This window comes from Stegostoma tigrinum, chromosome 23, assembly GCF_030684315.1.
Source record: "Stegostoma tigrinum isolate sSteTig4 chromosome 23, sSteTig4.hap1, whole genome shotgun sequence".
Classification (NCBI taxonomy): domain Eukaryota; kingdom Metazoa; phylum Chordata; class Chondrichthyes; order Orectolobiformes; family Stegostomatidae; genus Stegostoma; species Stegostoma tigrinum.
The window spans coordinates 35,921,902-35,947,324 of record NC_081376.1 but is presented as its reverse complement, the minus strand read 5'-3'; the positions used below and the strand labels follow the sequence as shown (position 1 = coordinate 35,947,324).

General features: G+C 40.7%; 1 protein-coding gene across 4 annotated transcripts in view; it reads right to left on the bottom strand.

Annotated features, from left to right (window-relative positions):
* The window catches only part of trrap (transformation/transcription domain-associated protein), a 225,520-nt gene that overhangs the window by 39,361 nt on the left and 160,736 nt on the right, over positions 1-25,423 (bottom strand). For all 4 annotated transcript variants that reach the window (XM_059654068.1, XM_059654070.1, XM_059654069.1 and 1 more), the window contains 5 exons: positions 18,911-19,112; positions 16,497-16,661; positions 13,209-13,299; positions 11,721-11,920; positions 9,903-10,164 (listed from right to left, as the gene is read on the bottom strand). In XM_059654068.1, the coding sequence (XP_059510051.1) occupies positions 9,903-10,164; positions 11,721-11,920; positions 13,209-13,299; positions 16,497-16,661; positions 18,911-19,112 (920 nt within the window). The remainder of the gene's footprint in view (positions 1-9,902; positions 10,165-11,720; positions 11,921-13,208; positions 13,300-16,496; positions 16,662-18,910; positions 19,113-25,423) is intronic.

Below are 25,423 nucleotides of genomic sequence, written 5' to 3'. Positions count from 1 at the left end.
CGTTCCTACTAGCACTGTCAAGGTGCCATTTTCAGGATCAGTTGTGAAACAAAGCGTCAACTACCCTCTCAAGTGGATGCAAACAGCCTATAACACCATTTCAAAGAAGAGCCGGAGGGTGGGGTCTCTTCGGCATCTAGTTGACATGGCCAAAAACAAACCCCCGGTCATTACGAATTATGAGAGCTTTCTGGTTGCAAAGTGATTGCTACAATTCCTCCATTAGACCACTGGTTAGAATTCTGAAAGTATTCAATTGACGTAGGATGTCCCATGGTTGTGAAAGGTACAAAAGAAATCCAAGTTATTTCTGACGACAGCGATACATCAAACTAACTGGCCTTGAGTCATCCATGAATCAGCACTCTATCAGATTCCATCATAAACATTTCCTTATGTACTTTTACTGCAAGATTTAGCAAGATTTAAATAAAGCATTGAAATATCTAGTGTGTGATAATTCTGTACAACACTCAGCCTTGAAGCATGCTGTTCTTCACTTTAATGGCTTGTGACACTTTTTACAGCTTAAATAGCAATAGCTGTTTGAGGAGCTCTTATAATTTAATTATTTTACAGGGGCACTTCTAGCATCCCTAGTTATTCCAGCAAAGACTGTTCCACAAGAATGAAGGGGTCAATGACAGTGCTATCAATGGCACTTATTTAATGATAATCTGCTCACTGATGTCCAGTTTAGGCCTGGCAGGGTCTTTCAGCTCCTGATCTCATTACAGCCTTGATCCAAACATGGACAAAATAGCTAAAGTATGAGGTGAGAGTGACGCATTTTACCACGTGTGGCATTAATGAACCCACGCAAAATTATATCAGGTAAGGCTTATGATGAAATTGGATAAACAAAACTCAGCAGATAAAGTTTATTTTGGAACTGGATTAACATGTCAATGCATGAAACAATGACTGTCGCTGTTAATTTATTACTGTCACTAGGAAAGGCAATACACATGGATGATCACTGGAATTGTAGGTTTAACGTACGATGAATGGCTGAGAACCCTGGGATTGTATTCATTACAGTATAGAAGGTCGAGGGGAGATCTAATAGAAACTTACAAGATAATGTATGGCTTAGAAAGGGTGGACGCTGGGAAGTTGTTTCTGTTAGGCAGGGAGACGAGGACCCGTGGGCACAGCCTTAGAACTAGAGGGGGTAAATTTAAAATAGAAATGAGGAGACATTTCTTCAGCCAGAGAGTGGCGAACCTGGGGAATTCATTGCCACGGAGCACAGTGGAGGCCAGGACGTTAAATGTCTTCAAAGCAGAGACTGAATAATTCTAGATCTCACAAGGAATTAAGGGCTACAGGGAGAGTGCAGAGAAGTGGAGCTGAAATGCCCATCAGCCATGATTAAATGGCAGAATGGAAAGATGGGCCGAATGGCCTTACTTCCACTCCTGTGTCTTATGGTCCTATGGTCTTAATACCTTGCATAACCTCCGAATGCCCCAAACTGCTCTGTAGGGTGAATTAGGGGAAAACTCGCCACTGGCTATAGCCATACCTAACATAAAGAAAGATGGCTGTGGTCATTGAGGGCCAATCATCTCAGTCTCAGGGCATCACTGCAGAAGTTTCACAAGGTAGTGTCCCAGGGCTACACATCATCAGCTGCTCTAACTAATGTTGACTCCAGCAGAAAGTCCATGGGAATGACCATGCTTACTACACAAGATTCAGCACCATTTGTGACTGCTCAGATACTGAAGCAGTCCATGTCCACGTGCAGCAAGACTTGGACTGCATTTAGATACGAGTTGATAACTGGCAAGTTACATTTGCTCCATTGTAACAATTACTATGAAAAGAGTGTTCAACTATATCCTCATAACATTCAAAAGTACCGCCATCAACGAACCCCCATTATCAACATCTCTCAGGGTTACCTTTGACCATAAATTGAACTAGACTAAATGTAAATAAACGTGGCCAAAACCATAGGTCAAAGATTAAAGAATACTTCAGTCTCTAACCCACTTCTTAAATTTCCAACCCTGTTTGCCATCTACAAGACAATGGTCAAGAGTGTGATGGAATTCTCCACATGCCTAGATTGGTGCAGCTCCAACAACACAAAACGATAACACCATCCAGGACAAAACAGTCTGCTTGACTGGCACCTACTCCACAGCATAAACGCACCTTCCCTTCAGTTCCAACATACTGTGGTAGCAATGTTCATCGTCTACCAAGATGCAATGCAGCAGCCGTCCTGGTAAGTTGGTTAAGCAGCAGACAACACAAAGTTGGGAGAAAGGGTAGGCACTCAAATTGGCAGGATGTGACCAGTCGTGTCCCACAAGGATCAGTTTTAGCACCTCAGTCATTCACATTATTTATTAATAAACTTAGATAATGGCATTGAAAGTCAAAAACAAAATTTGCTGATGACACAAAGTTAGGTAACTTGGTACACAATGTAGATATTAGCATAAAATTACAAAGAGATGTCGATAGATGAAGTGAATTAACGGAAGCTGCCACAGTTTTATCCAATTTAAACACGCATGAGATTGGACTGAAAAAGGATAGATCAGACTTTTCGGATGGAATGAAGTTAAATACAAAGGCTGTCCAAAGGGACTTCGGTACAGAAACTAGTCAAGAAAGCTAATAGTATGCTGGCCTTTTTATCTAAAGAACTGGAGTATGAGGACACAAACATTATGCGGCAGTTATACAAAATCCCAGTTAGATCCCATGTTGAACACAGAATAGATCTGGGCACCACACCTTAAGGAGGAGATACTGAGTTTGGAGGGAGTACAGCATAGATTTACAAGAACAATACCTGGACTTGAGGGATGAAGTTATGAGAAGGGATTATATTAGACCTGTTTTTGCTAGAATTTAGAAGGTTAATGGGTCATCTGATCAAAGTCTTCAACAAGACGACTTAACAGGAAAAGATAAAGATAAACTATTTCCACTGGTTGGGGATTCTAGAATTAGGGAGCAGAGTATGAAACTAGGGCCAGCCTGTCCAGGAGAGATAACAGACAGCGCTTCTACATGCAAAGGGTAGTAGATATTTGGAACTCTCTTCCACAAACAGTTGTGGGTGCTGGATTAATTGTTAACTTTACATTTGAAATAGATAAATTTTGATAAGCAAGGCTACTAAGGAATATGGGTCAGGCACATGTCTATGGAGTTTGTGTACAGATCAGCCATGATCACACAAACTAGGCTCAAAAGGCTGAATGGTCAACTCCTATTCCTTTAACTTGTTCAACATACCTACTGAAACCACAACTTCCATCATCTAGAAGATCAAAGACAACCGAGGCATGGGAACAACATCACCTACAAGACTGCAACAACCCCCTACCCCAAGCCACACAAAAGAATATAATCGCTGCTCCTTCACAGTCACTGCATCAAAATCCTGGAACTCCCCCTTAACACTACCATGATGTTACATCACCACCAGGACTGCTGTGGTTCAAGAACAAGGTTCAACATGACCATCAAGATAAAATAGGGATGGGCACTGAATGTTGACATAGCCAGCAATACCAGCACCCAATGAAAGAATTAAAAAAAAGGGTAAGATCTCATTTTCAAACATTTCCAAAAGGTTTATATCTTGCAGCAATTCTGAATAACCTTCTCATTTCAAATCAAAGCTGTAGATCACCTCTTTCATTATAAATCTTTGAGCAGCTGCATATGTTAGAAGAATGCCAAAACCACTGGTTTCTCTGACCATTGGGAAGGGCAGTAAGCTGTAGTTATCAGCAAGGCGTAGTTACCTGCAGGTTCTTGCAGATATGATGCTGACGCTGTTGCAATTTAGACATCCTATTCCTAAATTAAGAATAACAGAGCTTGACATTGGTTCAAAAAGTACAGCCCCTATTTACAGTATCCTAATTCAAAGTGTGATGCAGGCTCAGTTGTCATAGACTGAAGTGCAAAGAATTGGAAGCCGAAGACAGCAGTCATCCTAGTTTAAAAAATTGTCACCGAGGGAAGAAATAGGCAATGGGCACTTGATCAAAAACCCCTCGTTTATAAAGTTCATGCTTAGCCTTTCCGTAAAAACAAAATGCAATTTTTTTGCTTTTTACTTCTGGTGTCATCATCCAGAACCTTCCGTAGGGAATCTAACACCACACAGAAATACCCAAATGGTTTACTTAGGAAAAAGCAGTAGTCAGACAAACCCCAGAGAATATGAACTTTGTTAATGAGGATGAAATTCAAGGAATCAGAATGCTAGTGGGAAAATATCCCACTTTGAAGAGAAAGGAGGATTCAAAAATGCTTTAAAACATATCAAATCTTGCTTCAGATTCTTCCATTTCCCAGTTTAGCAGCTTTTAAACCACTTCTGATGTTTAGTCTTAGCATACATTTTGATTTTTAATTGGTTTCATTCAAAGCAAGAGAAGACACAAGGACAAGTTATAAAGTTCACTGCTAAGCATGGTATTAAAAGTAATGCAAAATAAAAATGAGCAGAAATTCCCCTTCAGGGTTACTTAAAAAGTATACTTACCTTTTATAATGATTAAATATTATCTCTATTTGGACTGCCTTATAATTTTTGAACAATCAACAAGCAAATTGTTCCAGCATCATTTCTTTGCTGAGTGACTAATGTCCATTAAATTCAATCATGTGGTTCAAAACTCCCATTATTTACTGTCATGCAACTGTTGTGCCTCAGAGTATAATATACCAAATAGATGCGTGCAAGCTATCTAGGTCACATTCAAGACTTCAAGCTACTTTCAGGAGGACAATCAGATCTTCTATTTACACAACATCTGGACTGGAGATAGAAAAGCCTCCAAATTCATCTATTACACATATGACAAATCACCTAGATTTAGCCACATCCATATGCTGAAACATTGATTACACAATCAGATTTCAAGCAACACCCAGAGCTACACTCTTACTTTACTTCCTTTCCCTCATTTTTTACCTGTTTATTTCTGTGCTGGGGGCACTTAGGTGAAACACTCCTAATTCATTAGCTAGGCTGGTCAGAATATTTATTAAATGTGGTGGGTTGCTCCACCTAGTGGCTCATTTGGAAATATAAGCACAGCCCAGAGAAAACTAAAATGTGTATTTATTTGGCACCTGTCACAACATCCCAAAGCATTTCGCAGACCGTGACCTAATTTCATAATAGTGGCAACTGAAAACCTGGCAGCTCGTACACATAGCAGACTTTCTAGAACAGTGATGAGATTAATGATTAGATCATGACTTTCACAGATGTTGGTTGAGAGATCAATGCTGGTCAGGTAAGTAGGGAGAACATTTCTCTAGTAGGGGACCTAATTCCAAGACAACATGAAAAGGAGGACATTCTCCTCGTGTCATGCCAAACTCTCTTGTAGCCAACACAATTAAAATAAACAGTCAAATATTTTGTTTGTGTTACAGCCACGTAAGTGGCATGTAATGTCTGTCAAACTTGTTACCAGAAACATCAATACACTCTATAGCAAGTAACTTGCTGTATGAAACGCCTGGAGGCATTTGAAAGAAATAAAAGTCGATGTAAATGCTTCCTTGCTGTCATTCAAGAGGTCATAATTTACAGTACGCATCCCAGCAGTAGGACAACACAGTGGAGAAGATGATGAATAAAAATAAATCACACAAGTGCTTTTGTTGTTGCAGGGCAGTGCATATTCAACGAGCAATAACTTTCTCCTGCAAGTCACGCAGTCCATTAAGCAGAGAGAGCAGCATCAACACTGACAACTATTTCAAACAGAGTGCACTTATAGGACATGCCATAGTCATTCAGTGGACGAACAGGCAAAATCTACCCGGTCAACACAATCTCTGAATCAACATTGATCACCTGACAGTCAGCAACGAATTTCACAGATTTCTGGCTTGCCTTGTTGGACCTCGGTTTTTCTTTGTTGGCACTTTCAGGCAATGAGTCAGTGACAGCGGCGTAAGGTTTACGAGTCAGTGACAACTGTCATGATAATGGAAATACTACAGATGCTTTCAGACCTTAATTCCAAAATGTGTTTTGTAAGAGACAGCTGCTACAAGTAACTGCAAGTGGGACCAAAGGGATGCAATGCCTAATGATGTCAAAGAAACTTCAGATTTGGCACAAACTACATAAACATTTTACATTTTTTTGCCTTGCAAGAATACACAAAAATGGGAGTTTAAAAGATACTTTCAAAACGCTACTGGAGTGGACTAGAGAGAGTGAACTCTCGTGTACCTGCCTGGATTTAACATATGAGCATACTGTGAAGGTCACAGCTGAAAATCTATCAGTGTTGCAGGTAAAGACTTTCTCTCATTCCGAGTGCCACAAATCAGTTTGAAAAGGGAGAATCAGGACAAATGACTTCATTGTTAAAAATCAAGAATCTCAAAAATAAAAAGACTGTTCAAGTATGAATGTCAAAACAACTGGTAACCTCCACCACAAGGGTCACAGTAGTCAAATATCTGCTTCATGAAGAATTCAGAGACTGATCTGCAGACAGATTTTAAATTTTTGTCTTTTTTGACCCACCTCGTGTTTATAATGTATATAGGTGTTGCATGACTAATTCTTCTCACATGGACAATTAATACATTCATTCCCTGTCATTTAAAAAAAAAATTGTGGTTACCTTGGCTTCTCTTAAAACATGAATGAATAAAGTTGAGCCAGTTCATCCATAAGACCACAAGATGTAGGAGCAGAGGTAGGTCAATAAGCCCATCAATCTGCTCCACCATTCAATCAGATAATGGCTGATCTGATACAGTAAAGTGCCATAAGATGAAATCTCTCACTTGTCGTTGATGAAATGATAGTTATGAGCCAGACTAACAGTTCATATGATCTCCTTGATCTATCAAGGGGGTAAAAGAACAATTTATCAAGAGTATATTTTTACCTCATCTACCTGGGTCTTTCATGGCAGATCACAAGTTAATGGGGGAGGAAGTGTTTGGTTCACAATAGCTTAACCATCACAGTGTGCAAACAACAGGCACAGGGACAGCTTGAGACATATTCTGACCATTTCTTTCGTATTTTCACATAACTCAAAAAGTGGGTAACCAGTGTCTGTGAAGTCCAAAAATACTAGATATTCCATTGAGGCAGATGTAAAAAAAAATGCAATTTCAGGAAGACAGGGATAACACAGCGTGGAGCTGAAGGAACACAGCAGGCCAGGCAGCATCAGAGGAGCAGGAAAGCTGACATTTCAGTCTGAAGAAGGGTCCCGACCCGAAATGTCAACTTTCCTGCTCCTCTGATGCTGCCTGGCCTGCTGTGTTCCTCCAGGTCCTCACAGTGTGGTCTCTGACTCCAGTATCTGTAGTTCTTACTACTTTTCAGTAAGAGGGGATTTTGTTTTATGAAACTGTACCTCGACAGAGAATGTTTTTACACTAATTGTATACCTCATTTTATATCTATCTTTTATTGATAGCTCATGAGTGGAATAAATTATTAATTTAACTATTGCTACTTCATTTTTTATGGGATAGAAATTTAGAATTAAACTAATTTTATATTTATAATTATGTTGATAACTGAAGGAAAATAATCTGCTTTCTAATGACAGGAAGGAGCGTACTTGTTACATGTTGAAGAACATAAACAGTAATTGTATTTTGAGTATATCATTATAAAATAATTAATTTCTGGTACAAAGCGTAATATGCCTGTATAAAACACTAAATCTCCCCTACACAGTAATACACAAACTCTCATCATGATCCCTTTTAATTAACACTCACTGAACTCCACATGTAAGGAACTGGTGGAGCTTTTCATCGCCCCTTTGCTTCAGGTTTTGCCTCCATTCCAGTAGTTTGACTACAAAATACTATTTGTCAGCATTGGGCAAGTAGAGCGATACAGGAATTTAGTTTAAAATAGGATGGAAATTATATTTGGTCTTGAAAATTTACAGCTACATTAAAGTAGCACGCTACACAATGCTATACAAGGGAGAAAGAAATAACATAAGCTGAGGAGATTTGATAAAGAAGGGCAAGGAGAAGACTTTTTTGGAACATAAAATGCCAGCATAGATCAGTCTTCCTTAACAGCCTGTTTAGATTTATTTTCTGGAGCCTTGCAAAATCAGAGTAGTGTAACAAAGTTGGAGGCCATGTGGCCCATTGATTTGCTCTAGCTCTTTCAAAGTGCAAGCCAGTTAGATCCACTTCCCCATTGTTTCCCTGTATCTATGCAACTTTTTCTCTGCCAGTTATTCATCAGATTCCCTTGTAGATGCTACTACTGAAGGTTTTACCACTACTTTTACAAATTTTAAACTGCCCAATGCACAAGGAAGATTCTCATGCTGCCCTGGACTCTTTTTGCCTACCACTTTACGTTTAAGCCCAATGATTCTTGATCATATTGCTGTTGGAAACAGTTTCTCTTTAGTTACTCAGAGAAATAAATTGTTTTTAACTCAGAAATACTAACTGCTGCAGTCAATCTGTCGTAAGTCTTCTATATAAAGGCTGCCTATCTACAAAAGCAGAGATGTGCTTCTGAGACTCTATAAAGCTCTAGTTAGGTCCTATTTAGAATACAGTGTCCAATTATGGGCCCCACACCTCAGAAAGGACATACTGGCACTGGAGCACGTCCAGCGGAGATTCACATGGATGATCCCTGGAATGGGAGACCTAACGTACAATGAACAGCTGAGGATCCTGGGATTGTATTCATTAGTTTAGAAGGTTGAAGGAAGATCTAATAGAAACTTACAAGATAACGCATAGCTTAGAAAGGGTGGACGTTGCGAAGTTGTTTCCGTTGGGCGGGGAGACGAGGACCCGTGGGCACAGCCTTAGAATTAGAGGGGGTCAATGTAGAATGGAAATGAGGAGACATTTCTTCAGCTGGAGAGTGGTGGGCCTGTAGAATTCGTTGCCACGGAGCACAGTGGAAGCCAGGACATTAAAATGTCTTCAAAGGCAGAGATTGATAAATTCTTGATCTCGCAAGGAATTAAGGGCTACGGGGAGAGTGCAGGGAAGTGGAGTTGAAATGCCTCCAAAGGAAGTTTACATTTATGCTTTTATCTCTTGGCAATTTTGGGCCCTTCTCTCCTAAAGATAGATTCCCTGTTGCCTTGGTCTTAAAAACATCAAGTACCAATTCCTTCCACATGGTGCCTCACTCAAAAAGCAGCAACAGATGGTGACTACACTAAGTCAGAGCCCCATCATGTCCTCTCATGCATACAATGAACAGGTCTCACTGCACAGTCACCATTAGCAGCAACAATGCCCACTTTTCCCACATTGATACTGGCTCAGTGAGTTAATAAAAACATCACTGGGGCTGTCTTGACTAAGAATGGCTTGTTAGCATAGGCCATAAAGTAAATTTTGGAGCATTCTGATTGAACGACACAGCCTCTTAATGGATAACCAATAACTTGCACTTATACAGCATCTGTCATGCAGAAAAGTGCCCCAGAATACTCAACAGGAGTGTTAAACTACATTTAAAACTGAATCACATAGGGGACATCAGAACAGATGAGAAGGGCTTGAAGAGCATCTTACCAGATAGAACTAAATAGTTTTACAGCTGAGTCAGCTGAAGGCAAGGCTGGTAATTGTGGAGTCAAGGAAATCCAACAGAGTGCACAAAAAGCCAGAATCAGAGATTTCAGGGGGTTACTGGAAGTCAGGGATGGGATTGGGAGAACAAAGTCTTTGAAAGTCTTGGACAATTAAGGAAAATCCTTAAAAATAAAGTTCAACAACCTGAAGCCATCACAGTCACCCATGCCATTAGCAGCATCAAACCATTCTTTGAGATCCTGCTTGTCTTGTGGATGAGCAATCTCACTTGCAAAACCAACATCTAAATTGCCTTAAGTCGCAAATCGCCATGCCTTGCTCACCTGTAGTGAACTGTCCTTTGAGTTTCTGGAAAACTGGGTCTTGAGCTGTGGCCTGAGCCCTTCTTGCCAGAGACTCTGAGGCTGCACTAGAGAACATGGTGGACACATTAGATACATTTTCGAGACCAACTCCAAAAGTGCTCACAAGCTTCTTGACAAAGTTTAATGTGTGAGGTGTGATCTTGGCATCAGATACAGCTCCGCTCTTCTCAAAAGCCACAGAGTAACATTTTGCCAATCCTTGCTGTAGTTGTCTCAGCACCTGGGTATCATAAGAAAATTAGCCATTATAAACATGATGTGCAGAAGTTTCCACAATACATTTGCTTCTGTTTCAGAAGTTTAAGGGCTGAAGTCCCACTCCGAGACTTAAGCATATAGCCTATGCTGGCTCACTCAGTGTTGCATTTGGCTCTCATGTTTCCTAAACTGACAGTGGTATTTTAGAAAATATTTAAATGGCTGAGAATCACTCTCGGACAGTAAAGTTTAAAAGGTGCTATTTGGAAATCTTTCGCTGTCCCAAATAAGTCTCAATACTCTCCAAACTTCAGGCTTTCTGGACTAGATAGATAGTGAAGCATGATTTCAACACCCAACCTAGGAAGTCTAAAGACTAATGAGGAGACTGAATGAGAGTTTCACTGCTTTAGTGAACTATAGTGGGCTTGGAATCAGTCACTGAAGCATTCAAAATGTCTGCTCTTTCAAAAATGTGGTTGATCAGCACACTGAATACATCATTTTGACAGAACAATCAGTGCAGCAATCAGAAGAATGGACAATGAAAAAGGCAGATCAAATGTCAATCAGTGCAGTGAAAACCACTATATTAATTGCTTCTTCCTCTTCTCAGCACATCCCCCAGCACCACACAAAGCAAATTCACCACCCCTCTCTACACACTGTAGCTTAAGGTCCATCCAAAGAGTTTGACGTCTTCCACTAAGTTGATGGGATCCAACAAATTCTATGCATTCTCTCAAACAAGTCTCACTCCAGGGACTTCAGCCCAAAATGTAGACCAACAATCCCAAGGAGAACAGACAGCATAGTTGGAGGTACCATTCTTCAGATGAGATGTTAAACCTAGGGCCTGCTTGCCCTCTCACGTAGCTCTTCATTAGTTTTATTAAGAAGAACTTGCATTCATATAGTATAATTCCTGACCACAGAATATCCTAAAAAATATTACAGCTAATGAAGCACTTCAGAAGATTAGTCATAATAGTATAGGAAACTCTTAAGACATTTGACAAGGTGACGCACAAAAAGTTCTTACACATGTTGAGATCACATGGGGTTGGGATAATCTATTAGCTTGGATGGAAAATTGTTTTCTGTTGGGGAGCCAGAGTCAGGACAAATGGATCTTTTCCCGGTAGACAAGTCGAAACTAATGGGATACCATAGGGTTCAGTTCTCAGGCCCTAACTATTTACCACCGGTAATAATGACTTAGATACAGGGATAGAAGGCACTACAGTAAAACTTGCAGATGATATTAAAATAGGTGGGGAAGTAAGTTGCTGTTAAAAAAAGTTACAAAGTGAAATGGATGATTTTAGTCCCAAGCTGCTTAAAATTTGTCGTTGATACCTTCGTGGGCCAAAACAACTGGATCCTAGCCCATCTGCTCTAAATTCCTCTCCAGTCCATAACAGTTGTCGTTAAGGCGGAGATGGACGGAAAGATGGGTAGGAGGGGGGAGAGGGGTTGATGGGAGTAGGCAGCGAGGGGTGGGGGGAGCAAGAGGAGGAAAGAGAGGAGAAGGGGAGACAGCCAAGGACTGAGAGAGCAATAGCTAGTCAAACAAACCTCTTCATGCCAGTTTTCACGGAACCACACCATTTGATCCACAATGCCCTCTAGGGAGGAAAGCAGGGTCGGATGAAGCTCCCGCTGCATGTGCATTATCCGGCTGCAACGCCACATTGGTGCTGTGGCTCGTATTGGTCCAGGATCAGAGGCAGAGTGAGACTGGGTGCCAACTGAACCCGGCTGCTGTTGTCCCGAGTCTGCAACCAAACAGAAAGATGGTCTTTAACAGTTTCACGGTATTTCTTATTCATCAAGCTAATCCAGAAACACAAACTTAAATAATACTTGCAAAATGCGATTAAAAATTCAAGCTACATATTATAAACAGGTATCACATGTGACATATTTATCATCACAGTAAAAGATAATAACCTTTTATGAACTAAATAAACCATTTAAGCATGCATTATTCACTGGAATTTACATATCCTCCCCCAAGGATAAAATACTTATCAACTGACTTCACATTCACTGCCAGGGTGAGAATCATCCTGTCCTCACTAAACTGTTTCAGCTTTCCAATTTACTGACCTATATTTCTCTGTTTGCTTTAGAACTTCAGGCTGCAATCTGTAATCCTAATAGCCACACTGGTCACAGATAACAAAAAGGCACTGCAACCCATATAAATGAATTATTAAAGATTTCTCAATATTCACAATCCAATTTGTACAAAGGTACAGTCAACAACTTAAATTCTTGTAAGATACAAAGGTTACTGCACAGATTGCATATTTGGCATTTGTGTGGATGAAATGGAGAGGACCTTTTTTTTTGGAATCCCAACCTCAGGTAAATCAAAATCTTTCAGTTTTAATGTATAAACCAAAAAATGTACTAAACTTTTGAATTCTTACAACAAACCCGCAAAAAAAATTAACTTTAAAGGAGCATCACTTGTGAAACAATTTTATCCATTGAAATTCCAATTTAAATCACTGTAAAATTAACACGAGTGGGTCTAAATAAAACATTCACAAAGAAATTCAACGATTACTGATAGTTTTCTCAGTTTGTCACCACGAGTGCCTCTTGTGTATTTGACAAAATATGAAAAACCAAAACGGTCTCAGTGGGAACCAACTTCAACTAAATCACACTGGTAGGTGGATACATTTTTCTCCAACTAGTTACTATCACAAAAATCTTTTGCAACAATGTTGGAAATTGGTCAAAGAATCTTTAGCTGGGGATCACAATCCTGAAATGAGCGTAATTACTTACCTAGCCTTTTAATAATACAAGGATTGAAGCTTTGACAGAACTGAACAATAATTTAGGAATGAAGCACTGACAGGATTCTGTTACATAGAATTCAAGTGTAACTGAACTGCAATTCGCTCCTAATCCTAGCAACACCACCTCCAGTGTAGCATGATCACAGCATCTCAGCATGTCCACCACTTGTGACAACTCTTCTTGCTATACCAACTGGCTCAAGAACCACTTGAAAACAGCTCATTTCTACACCAGCCAAAGCCTTACCACTTTTGTAACGTTCCCGCTGCTCAATCTTCAGTGTTAAATACAATGTTCTAATTGGGAAATAGACAGCTTGGGGGAACACTCTTCCAACCTGAAAATAAAAGATATATGGACATTGAGTTATGTTCAAAACAACACCTTTATAACTGAACTCTTAGCAATTTCAAAGTGCTTATTAAACAACTGAACCGCACCGAAGGCAGTGATGTGGACAAAAGCATTTTGTGTACAACACAATCTCAAAATGATCAGCTAAATTTGAAAATAAAGATCTCAGGTTCACGTTCCATCACCCAAGCAGTCACTCACATGATACAATAAAGGGATTACTGATTGAGCATAGCAATTATAATCAGCGATTTTCCAAAAGACCCAGACACGTGGCTAGAAGAATCATTTCAAACCCACCGATTTCCACAATTACATCAACGACTCCTCCTCTCACTTACCGTCCTGCACAAATGCTACTCCAAACTCTCAATCTCTCCGTCTGCACCGCATTTGCTTCCAGGATGAGGTGTTCTACTCTAGGACTTCCCAGGTACCGTCCTACTTTAGAGATCATAGTTTCCCTCCTCTATCATTAAGGATGCCCACAATGACATCTCCCCCATTTCCTGCACTTCTGTCCTCATATCCGCTCCCTGCAGCAACAATAAGGATATATAGAGTCCCCTTAGTCCTCTCATTCCACTCCCATCAACCTCCAAATAAAACGCATCGTAATCCAACATTTCCACCACCTACAATCAGACCCTACTACTAAAAAGATATTCCCCTCCCCATCACAGCCTGCTTTCCAGAGGGAAAGCTCATTCGTGACTCCGTCGTCAGCTCCACACTCCATCAATGCCTCCACCATACCTGGTGGTACCTATCCCTGCAATCTCAGGCTGTGCAACACAGGCCCCCCAATCTCCCCCCTCACCTCAACTCAAGGCGCCAAACAATCCTTCCAAATTCAGCAGAGATTCACCTGTCCTTCATCTAACCTCGTCTACAGTATCCGTTGCTCCCAATGTGGTCTCTACCTTGGGGAGACCAAATACAAACTCAGGGGCTAATCTGCAGGGTTTCTGCATTCCGCACACACCAACCAACCAAACCTTCCGGTTGCCATCCAGTCCCACTCCCTTGGTGGCATGTCCATCTTTGGTCTCATCCACTGAGAGAGTGAGATCAAACATAAACTGGAGGAACATCACCTGATATGTTGCCTTGGGAGCTTGCAGCCCAGTGACCTCAATATTGACTTGGCCAGCTTCAAAACCTCGCCATCCCCAACCTGTCCATCTTCCTACTCACCTGTCCACTCTACCCTTCCCACTGATCAACCGCAATAACCACTTACCTACATCCACCTACCTCCATCCCACCTACCCTCCCACCAGCCCTTACCTCCTCCATTTATTTCTGGGCTCTCCATTCCACTCCCCAGGCCTGCAATGGGTTTAGGCCCGAAACGTTGACTTCCCTGCTCCTCAGATGCCGTCTGACCTGCTGTGCTTTTCCAGCTTCACATTTATTGACACAGTTAGGAAAACTTCAGTATAAGGCATTGGCAGCCGTATATTCAATTTTACCTGTTCCTTCCAACATTGCTGTTGCAATTTTGGCATTGGTTGAATTAGGAACAGTGGTCAGAACACCATCCTGATTGTCAGAATATCTCCAAAATGGTGTCATGGATACTTGATAGCCAAATGAGGAAGGTAGATTTGGCCTTAGTGAGATAAACAGCACCTCTACTTACAGCATTTCCTCAAAACTGCATGGGAAACCTCTGCCAAGATCATGCAACAAGTCCAGGAAGGAGGCGAGAACCCATAACCACCTGATGAGCATAACTACCCACTAAGTCAATTTAACGTTTCAGAGAGACACTTTGCAATTAGTGATTAATTAAGACAGACAGCCATAAGTGATGTATTTATGTATACATAATCCATCATAACTTGATAGCAAACAATAAGTCTGAAAGGGGGTGGGGTGATTAAACAGTAACAATTTTGCAGATTAGTCAGTTGAATAGTTTTTCCTTTCTTTCCCATGTTAATCAGTGGAACCCAACAATCACATGTCTGCACCACTTAACAAGTGTGCCAGCACAGCATTCATGCAGGTAACTGATGGGGAAGAAAACAGTCACAATGACATCAACCAGTCTTCAACTTAGGCTAAAATTCCCAATGTGCCTAAATACACATGTGGTTTTGCCAATTACAGTCTAATCTTACACAATGTGATGCAACAACGGTGGTGAAAAATAGACACTTAATATAAAAATATATATTTTACTTCAAGCCAGGGATTGTCATGATACATGGAATAGTTGTAACAGTTTTTATGTATTAAATTTCTACCATCCTTGCAAGACTGAACATGAATGAGTTAGACACGTCTGATAAAAAAAAATAGAAATGAGTTGAAGGAGCTTCCGTCATTAAATGAGACCACTGCAGATCTGCTTAACTCCATTTCGCCTTGGGTTCTACACTCCTTAACCTACATGCCTGCCAAAATAAATGATTCACAGTTTTGAAATATCTAAAACAGCTTTGCCTAATGCAAGTTCCAGACTTCCTGATATCAATAGTGAATTGCCCAAAGTTCAAGACTCTTCTGGACTCTCCCTGCCAGAGAGGAAAGTTTCTCAATATCTAACAGATCAAATCTTTTAAACTCCTAAAACACTTCAACTTATTCTTTCTAGATCTTCCAAATTCAAGGAATACAAGCTTAATCTATGCAACATCAAAAACAGAGTTAGACTTAGAATCCCTACGGTGTCGAAACAGGCCCTTTGGCCCAACAAGGCCACACCGACCCTCAGACCATCCCACCCAGGCTCATGCCCCTATAACCCACCTAATCTACACATCCCTTAACACTACGGGAAAATTAGCATTGCCAATCCACCTGGCCTGAACACCTCGCAGTGCTGGAGGAAACCCAAGCAGACATGGGGAGAATGTGCAAACTCCACACAATTCCACCTGAGGGTGGAATCGAAGCTGGGCCTCCAGATGCTCTGTGCTAACCAGTGAGCTACTGAGCCACCATGCCGACCCCACCACCTCCACCACGCGCCCCCCCAACCCCGCCCCACCTCAATCACTCAAGAACCTACTGAACAGCAGGCAAAAAGGGCCAAATGGATTCTCATACATTAATTCAGTGGATGAGGCAAGTGGATAAGAAATATTTTGATCCATGACTCAGATCAATTTTCCTCATGCATTCAAAACAACCAGAGCTCAGCGTAAACCTTTACAGGCACATACATACTTGACTTATGAGGTTGAGAAGAAGTTTGCCCTCTGAGCCAACCAAGCACGTCAAGAGTTGAGGAATCCAGGCCAGCCATTGAATAGGTGGTACACCAATACAGTACTTGTCCACTGCATCTGCCAGTGTGTTCTTTTCATCATCAAAACTCAGCAGCCAAAGGACCTGACAGAAGCAAGCACAAGATAATATTTGCCTAAGATTGTGTCCATGCACAAATAAAAATAGTAAAAGTCAACTCTTAATTCCAGTCTCTCACTCTGCAATGCAGCATACAATGCATCACTACTGCTGGCCCCACACAGTTTTGATTTTTAAGGCACATGAAATGGTCAGCATCCAATGGTGAGACAGATTGAAATAATGCGTGATTCAAGCCATACATACTTGCTCACCCATTACCATTTTCAAAAATTTACTAGCAAGGTCATTACCCAACCCTGGGTGCCCTTGAGAAGGTGACAGAGTACATTCTCATGAATGTGGGTCAAACATGACAAAAAGCACAAATAAATGAGATACTTGGTAACCCTCACAACTTATATAAGAAGTCCAATCTCAGAATCTTTCAATGGCATTTTTGACTTGTGCATTATCCATTTTTAAACTGTAATATATATTTTATTAGAATACAATTGAGAATTTATTCTTGTCATAGTATATTAAGGTTATGCAAACAAAAATTAAAATGCAGTTACACCATTTAAGTTTTCAAAAATTTTGTCCTTGTAGTTAAGTTAATGTACAGCTATTCATCAATAAAGGCATCATTCTAAAGTATATTTACAATGAATGCTGAAACTAAATGCAGAATGATAGTTCATAGCACAGCAGGGTCAGGTATCGTAATGAAAGTCAATACTATTGAGCAAATTATTTCTTACTATAAAGGTAGCATGCAGCAATTTAATATCTATATCATTTTAACTCAAATAGGAAGAAACAATTTATGGTATATGCTACAGAAAATAAAATCCAACAAGTTAAATATCGTTTTACATACAACATACAAATGTTGAGAAATCAAACCTAAGATTCCCCCACACTACTAGGACAATAGATAGTAGAAGAATTTTAACAAGTAATTGAATCTTAATGCTTTCACTAAAACTCAATGGCTGAATCAGACTGGAAGAATTTAAATTGTGTTTGTAATGTTTTCTCTATTCATGGTTTGCTCCAAGAGTATAAGAAAGTGCACTACCATTTTAAAGGTAGAGGTGATAAACATTACAAATAAAATGCTTTAAATAAAACTCTCAGTGCATGAAAAAGTTCAGTTAACATTATAGATTTAACATCTACAGTAAGTACAGACACTTCCGTGACTGTGCCATCAAGATGGAATTAAGGCTGGTACAATGCCTTAGATTGTCATTAAATCTGTGCCACCTCTTTCGAACAGCAATTCTGTTAGCCTCATTCCCCCACACTCTTTCCATCTTCAAGCATTCATACAATTCCATTTTGAAAGTTCCTATTGAATATATTTGCACTACCTTACCAGGCAATGCATTCCAAATCTGAACTGTATTAAAAACATTATTAACAAAACATTAAGAACAAAATTAAAAACGTACTTCTGAAGTTCGGTCTAGGCCCGAATAGTCAGCTTTCCTGCTAGGCCTGTTGTGTTCATCCAGCTCTACACTTTGTTATCTCCGTATTAAAAACAATCTTCCTGGCTTTGTGAATTGCCTTAAAACTGTGCTCTCCTATTATCGATCTTTCAACCTTTGCAAACAGATTATGTTTATTTATTTTAGTTAAAGCCCTCAAGTTATTACAAATCTCTATCAGATCTGCTTTCAGCTATCTCTGCTCCAAGGGAAACATCACCATCTTTTCCAGTCATCACTAGAATTCACCAGTAGTTTATTTTAAAATTCATCCACAATTTGTCAGTGTCACTGTCTGGGCCAATATTTATTATCAAAAAATACCCATCTGCCCTTTGAACCCAGTAGCTAGGGCCATTTCAGACAGCACTTAAGAGTCAACTGAAATGCTGTGGGTCTTGAGTCACACGTAGACCAGATCTGGTAGGGATGACAGATTTCCTTCTCTAAAGGGCATCAGTGAACCAGGTGAGTTTTTATGACAAACAACAATGATTACTACATGGATGCTTTGGACTAGCTTATAATTCCAGATTTTTACAGATTTCAAATTTCACCACGTGCCTTGGTGGGATTCAATCCCGTGCCGCCAGGGCATTAGCTTGGATCTCTGGATTACTAGTCCAGTGACAATACCACCACTTTCCCAAATGTTTGTTCTGAAGCCTGACATCTTTCCAGTATAGGATGCAAAAATATGGTTGGAAAGTATGTCACCGTCTTAAGTGCTGCAAGCTTAGTATTGATACTCTCAAGGGTTTTGCTGAACACTGGTCTTTGCATTGTAATCCTCACCTTGGCAAGATATTTTCTTGACTTGCTCTCATTCTGGTGGCGACAAGCGTGCAGGTAGCAGGTGATGGCAGATACACCAAGATGAAGCTGTCTTTCTTTGACAAAGATATTCTCTAGGTAATCACCCCACATTGCCCAAGCTTTTACCAGTACATCGTGCATTTGGACAGCTGCAGAAAATGCTTTGTTGGCTTCCTCAGATCTATGTAACAGGAAAATAAATGTATATCAAATATCAATTGTAAACATGAAGAAATCCAATCCTATCCTAAAACCATCAACTTTCAATGATTCAAATCCCTGGGTAACAGATTCATGATAGCCACTGAAGCCCAATGTACCACATGAATGTGTCTCTACAAAATGTGACACCCACACAAATACAGTCTTTGTTTGAAATGCTATGTATCAAGCCACTGCTGTGAATGCACTCAATATAACCCTAACACAGTGGTGAAAGCATGCAAACAGTAAAGTAAATCTTTCTTTCATTTGTTCAATAAAAGCATCGCTAGTGTGCCATGTTTATCATCTTGTTGAGATTTAGTTATACATCACAATTCATAAGCTCCATCAACATCGCCTTCTCTCCAACTGACAAATTTTAACTTTCTCACAGGTTTCACCATCATTTCATGTTCTCGCATTTCTTCACTTGATGTGAAATGATTAGTCTGGTGTTTTATATTGAGTGTTTTTAGGTCTAATGAATATGCTGATTGGTCAGCACTGTTACATCGTCCTAGAAAGAACAAGCAGGCTCGCTTGAGCCACAGGACTTCTTGGGTGAAGGATTTTGGGATTACTGTTGCTGCCAATGCTGAACAACTGTTTGGATTATCTAATTCAAACAGTGCAGAAGTCTGGCTAACTGCTGTTGTGCCTTTTGCTATATGGCTGCAGGAATGGTTGATAACTTCAACACGTGTGGAATTTTGAATCAGAATTTCAACGGTCAAGATTTCACTGTATTTTGAAATGGAGAGTTCTCGCCAGTGTGTATCAAATATGTATACCTGTACCAATATCCATTTTTTAAAAGAAGGATTATCTAGTCATTAGTTTATCAGTGTTAGTAGGAACTTCCAGCGGACAAACTGGTTATCACTTTTCTATAAAAACCCAAAGAACTGCGGATGCTGTAAATCAGAGACAAAACAGAAATTGCTAGAAAAGTTCAGCAGGTGTGGCAGTATCTGAGAAGAGAAATCAGAGTTAATGTTTCAGATTGAAATGAACTGATGTTAGCTAGGAAATGTTGGCTTATGTGCAGAAGATAGGATGGGAAGAGGGGATAGAGCCCAAACAGAGAGAACAGTTAGACAGACAAAGGATAATGTTCTAAGGAAGGGTCACCAGACCAGAAACGTTACCTGTTTTCTCCTTCACAAATGTTGCCAGACCTGCTGAGCTTTTCCAGCAACTTTGTTTTTATTCTTGATTTACAGCAACTGCAGTTTTTTGGGTTTTATAAAGGATAACGATGCGGCTGGGAGGGTGAATAACTGTTGACAAGAACTATCAGAGGCTAACAATGGGAGGTGTGTAACAGCAGACTATGTGATATAAAGCTGGATGAACACAGCAGGCCAAGCAGCATCTCAGGAGCACAAAAGCTGACGTTTCGGGCCTAGACCCTTCATCAGAGAGGGGGATGGGGTGAGGGTTCTGGAATAAATACGGAGAGGCGGACTGAAGATGGAGAGAAAAGAAGATAGGTGGAGAGAGTCTCCATTTTCTCTCCATCTTCGGTCCGCCTCCCCCCCTCTCCCTATTTATTCCAGAACCCTCACCCCATCCCCCTCTCTGATGAAGGGTCTAGGCCCGAAACGTCAGCTTTTGTGTTCCTGAGATGCTGCTTGGCCTGCTGTGTTCATCCAGCCTCACATTTTATTATCTTGGATTCTCCAGCATCTGCAGTTCCTATTATCTATGTGATATAAAGGCCAGGTTGAGGGCATTGGGGCATAACATGGGACAGCTCAAGCCCTAAAGTTATTAAACAGCACCTCACTTTCCACCTGGGGATCCTGTAACCTTCGAAACTCAGAGAGTTCAATAACTTTGAGGAAAGATCACCAGCCGCTAAACATTAATTATTATTTCTCCTCAGATGCTGCCAGACCCGCTCAGCTTTTCCAGCAACTTCTGTTTTTGTTTCTGATTCACAGCATCCACAGCAATTTTGTTTTTTATTTACCTAGCTACCATCAGTTCAAAGAAAGGGTCACTTGACTTGAAATGTTAATTCTGATTTCTCTCCACAGATGTTGTCAGACCTGCTGAGCTTTTCCACAAATTTCAATTTTGAGCACTAACACGCTCCTATACTGCAGAGGCTATCAAACAGATTTTATTTGCTGTAAAGCACTGAGGTTGTGAAAGACGCTATATTAAATGTAGGTCTTTCTTCCTTTTAATACAGCAGACCATCTCTCCATTAAACGCCATTGTTAAATCTCTGATATTCATCAATTCTGTGCGGAGATTAAAGTCGCAACATTCAATGGAATTAATACATTGCAACTCACTATTGTATGGATATGTGACCTCTATATAATTATAATTCAAGTTTCAAGTTTTTTTCTGCAATTACACATTTTGATTTAATCACTACAAAGATTGGTGGCACCCATCTTCTTTGCTGAGATGCATCACTGCATTGTGCTGCCGATTTTGCTCATGTCTCTCAAAAAGCCTACAATTCGCAAGTCAATAACTTATGACAGTCTTTCACACAATAACCCTATTACAGATTTTGACACAATGACTTTGCTGGTGATCAGAAACAAAATCAAGGCTCTAAAGTAATAATTATGTCATAATTGCTACACATGCTGCAGTTGAACACCTGGTGCAATGAACCATCACTTGAATACTCCAAATTCAACTACTACAAAATCCTTTAAGTATAAAGCATAATGGGCACTGCCTTAAGTGCTACATTAATTCTCTGTTGTAAATCAACTTATTTGTCAGCAAAAGATATATGTTTTTATATGAATTCCAATGCTGACAAGATTCAAAGGCCTAAATTTTTCAATGGCATTGGTGCTTCTTGCATTCCTGCTTTTGGACCCTACTTTTTTTTAAAAATTCTGCATGCACCCTTCACTTCTGAGCCCAAGCTCCAACACCAAGTCTTGAGAAATCCACAGCATACCTTTAATCCAGTTAATGGAAGCCATTCACTGTCTTTTAACCTACTGTATTTGGTAAATTTATTTATTTACTAAAACATTGAAAACTGTTGGGCATCAAGGGTTTTTCCAGTGTTAGTGAATAGGAGATAATCAGGGAAGTGGGTAAGGGGCTGGAGATACTAAAAATAACTGTGTAACTGGATTAGGGCGAGTGTTGGGTGGATAGAAATACAGGGAAATGGGGCATGCAGGACAACAGAGGGTAGCTTGATTCAGGGCTAGTCAGATCAGATCCGGAGGTGGCGTAAGGGGATCCAAAGGAGTTGAATCAGGTCAACCAAATGGGGGTCGGACAGTGAGAATGACTGGGAAGGGATCAGTTTAATAGTTAACCTTGAGTTAGAGCAGGTTTTCATTTCTCTAACTTTTCCTGATAATTATACAGATAAGTAAGTGGGAACATTTCAAAATCACCCACTCTAACTCAGTGGTGGGAAATTTTTCAGGGATTTCCGGACACCAGCCTGTTGAAAATTTAGGCTTTGCAAAAATTACCACAAAAATCAGGATTTCCAAGGGGCCTCAACACACAGGGAATGTTCAGTCCCTGGCTATCCAGAAACTGGATAACCTGGGTTAACATGCTCTTTAAGCTACGACATAGTGACAGCAAGTGCACAGGAGATCAAATGTCAGGATGCCTTTTATCAAGTTCTGCACCCCTCTGACAATCACTACATCCAGTAAATGCATCCGTCCATGACCGTATCAAGAAAAAACAGCACACTCAGTCTTTGTGGAGACAAAACCCTGCATTCACATTGAGACTACCTTGCATCATGTTGTTTGGCATTATCAGCATGCTAATTGAGACAGACTTCAAAAAGGTATCTAAATAGGTCTCCATCAGGTTCTGTGGGCCATCAACAGCAGCAGAATTGTACTCCAACACAACCCCACAGTCCAGCATTTCCCCTGGTCAACCATTACAGTCAAGCTAGGGGATCAACCCTGGTTCAATGAAAAGTGTAACAGTAGCATACCTGTAAATGAGGCATTAACCTCACAAAAGCAACAAAATGTAACTGCTTGCATGTGAAACAGCATAATCAGCAAGTGATAGTCAGAGGTAGGCAAACTGAAAAAAAAAAGCAGATCTAAACCCTGCAGTCTTGCCACATATGAATGGTGGTGGACAAACAAACAATCCACTGGAAGAGATAGCAGGAACTGCCAATGCTGGAGAATCTGAGATAACTCGGTGTGAAGCTGGATGAACACAGCGGGTCAAGCAGCATGAGAAGAGTAGGAAAGCTTGATTTCTGAAGAAGGGTCCCGACCCGAAACGTCAAGCTTTTCTACTCCTCTGATGCTGCTAATCCACTGGAAGAGTCAGCTCGACAACTATCCCATCCTCAATGATGAGGGAGCCCAGCACATCAGTGCAAAAAGGCTGAAGCATTCGCAGCAATCGTCATCTAGAAGTGCTAAGCGGATTGTCTATCTTGGCCTCTGCCAGAGGTCCCCAGCCTCTCAGATACCAGTCTTCAGCGAATTCGATTCACTCCACGTGAAGAGAGAAACAGTTGGTGGCACTGGATACTGCAAAGGTTATAGGCTCAGACAACATTCCAGCAACAGCACCAAAGACTTGGTTTTGAAATTGCCATACTCCTATCCTAGCTGTTCAAGAACTGTAATATTGGCATTGGCTGACAATGAGGACAATTGCACAGGTACGTCCTGTGAACAAAGTGGAGTCAAATCCACACTGGCCAATTTGGCCAGATCAGTCTACTCCCGATCATCAGTAAAGTAATGGAAGGTGTAATCAATAGTGCAATCAAGCAGCATCTGCTCAGCAAAGCACAGTTTGAGTTCCACCAAGACCACTCAGCTGCTAATCTCATTGCAGTCTTAGTTCAGACATGGGCAAAAGAGTTCAATTCCAGAGGTGAGGAGCGAGTGACTGCCCTTGAAGTTAAGGCCACATTTGACCAAGTGCGGCATAAAGGAGCCATAGCAAAACTGGAGTCAAGGAAGTCAGAGGGAAAACTCTCTAGTGGTTGAAGTTGTACCTGGCACGTAGAAAGATGGTCATGGTTATAGATTCAGAGTTAAACAACACAGAAACAGACATTTCAATCCAATTCGTCCATGCCGACCAGATGTCCCAAACTGATCCAGATGCATTTGCCAGCAGTTGGCCCATATCCCTGTAAACCCTTCCTATTCAGATACCCATCCAGATGCCTTTTAAATGTTGCAATTGTACTTGTTTTCTGTGGCAGCTCATTCCATACACGCACCAAACTCTGCGTGAAAAAGCTGCCCCTTAGGTCCCTTTTAAATTGTTCTCCTCTCACCTTAAACCTATGTCTCTAGTTTTGGATGTCCCTACCCTGCCCCTCATGATTTTACGAAACTCCACAAGGTCACCCCTCAGCTTCGAATGCTCCAGGGAAGAAAAATCAAGTCTATTCAGCCTCTCCCTATATCTCAAACGCCGGCAACATCCCTGTAATTCTTTTCTGAACCCTGGCAAGTTTCACAGCATTCTTTCTATAGCAGAGAGATGAGAATTGAAGGCAGTGTGCTAAAAGTGGCCTCACCAACATGACACCCAACTCCAATTCTCAACGCATTGACCAATGAAGGCAAGCTTGACAAATGCCTTCTTCACCTGTCTACCTAAGACTCCACTTTCAAGGAATTAGGCACCTGCACCTCGAACTCTTTGGTCAGCAAAATCCCCTGGGGCCTTACCATTATGTGTCTATGTCCAAACTGTTTTGCCTTACCAAAATGCAACTCTTCACATTCATACAAATTAAACTTCACCTGCCACTCCTCTCATGTTGGCCCATTTGATTGAGATCCCATTGCATCCTGAGACAACCTTCTTCATTGTTCACTGCATGACCAATTTTGGTGTCAACTCTTCTTGGAGGTCAGTCATCGCTAGAAAGTCTTTGCAGGAGTACCTCAGTCACTGCCATAGGTCCAGCTGCTTCAACAATTACTATCTCTCCATCATAAGGTTAGGTGTGGGGATGTTATCCAATGATTGTTCAATGTTCAGCATCACTGACAACTCTTCAGGAACTAAAAGTTGTCCACGTCCAAATGCAACAAGATCTGAACGATATACAGGCATGGGCTGGCAAATGGCAAGTAACGTTTGTGCCACAAAAATGCCAGATAATAACCCTCTTCAATAAAAGAGGATCTAAGCACTGCTCCTTCACATTGAATGGTACTACTGTTACAGAATGCCCCAATATCACATCCTGGGAGTGGTTGTCACTAAAACTCAAGTGGACTCACTGTATAAATAGTGGGCTACAAGAGCAGGCCAGAGGCTAGGAAT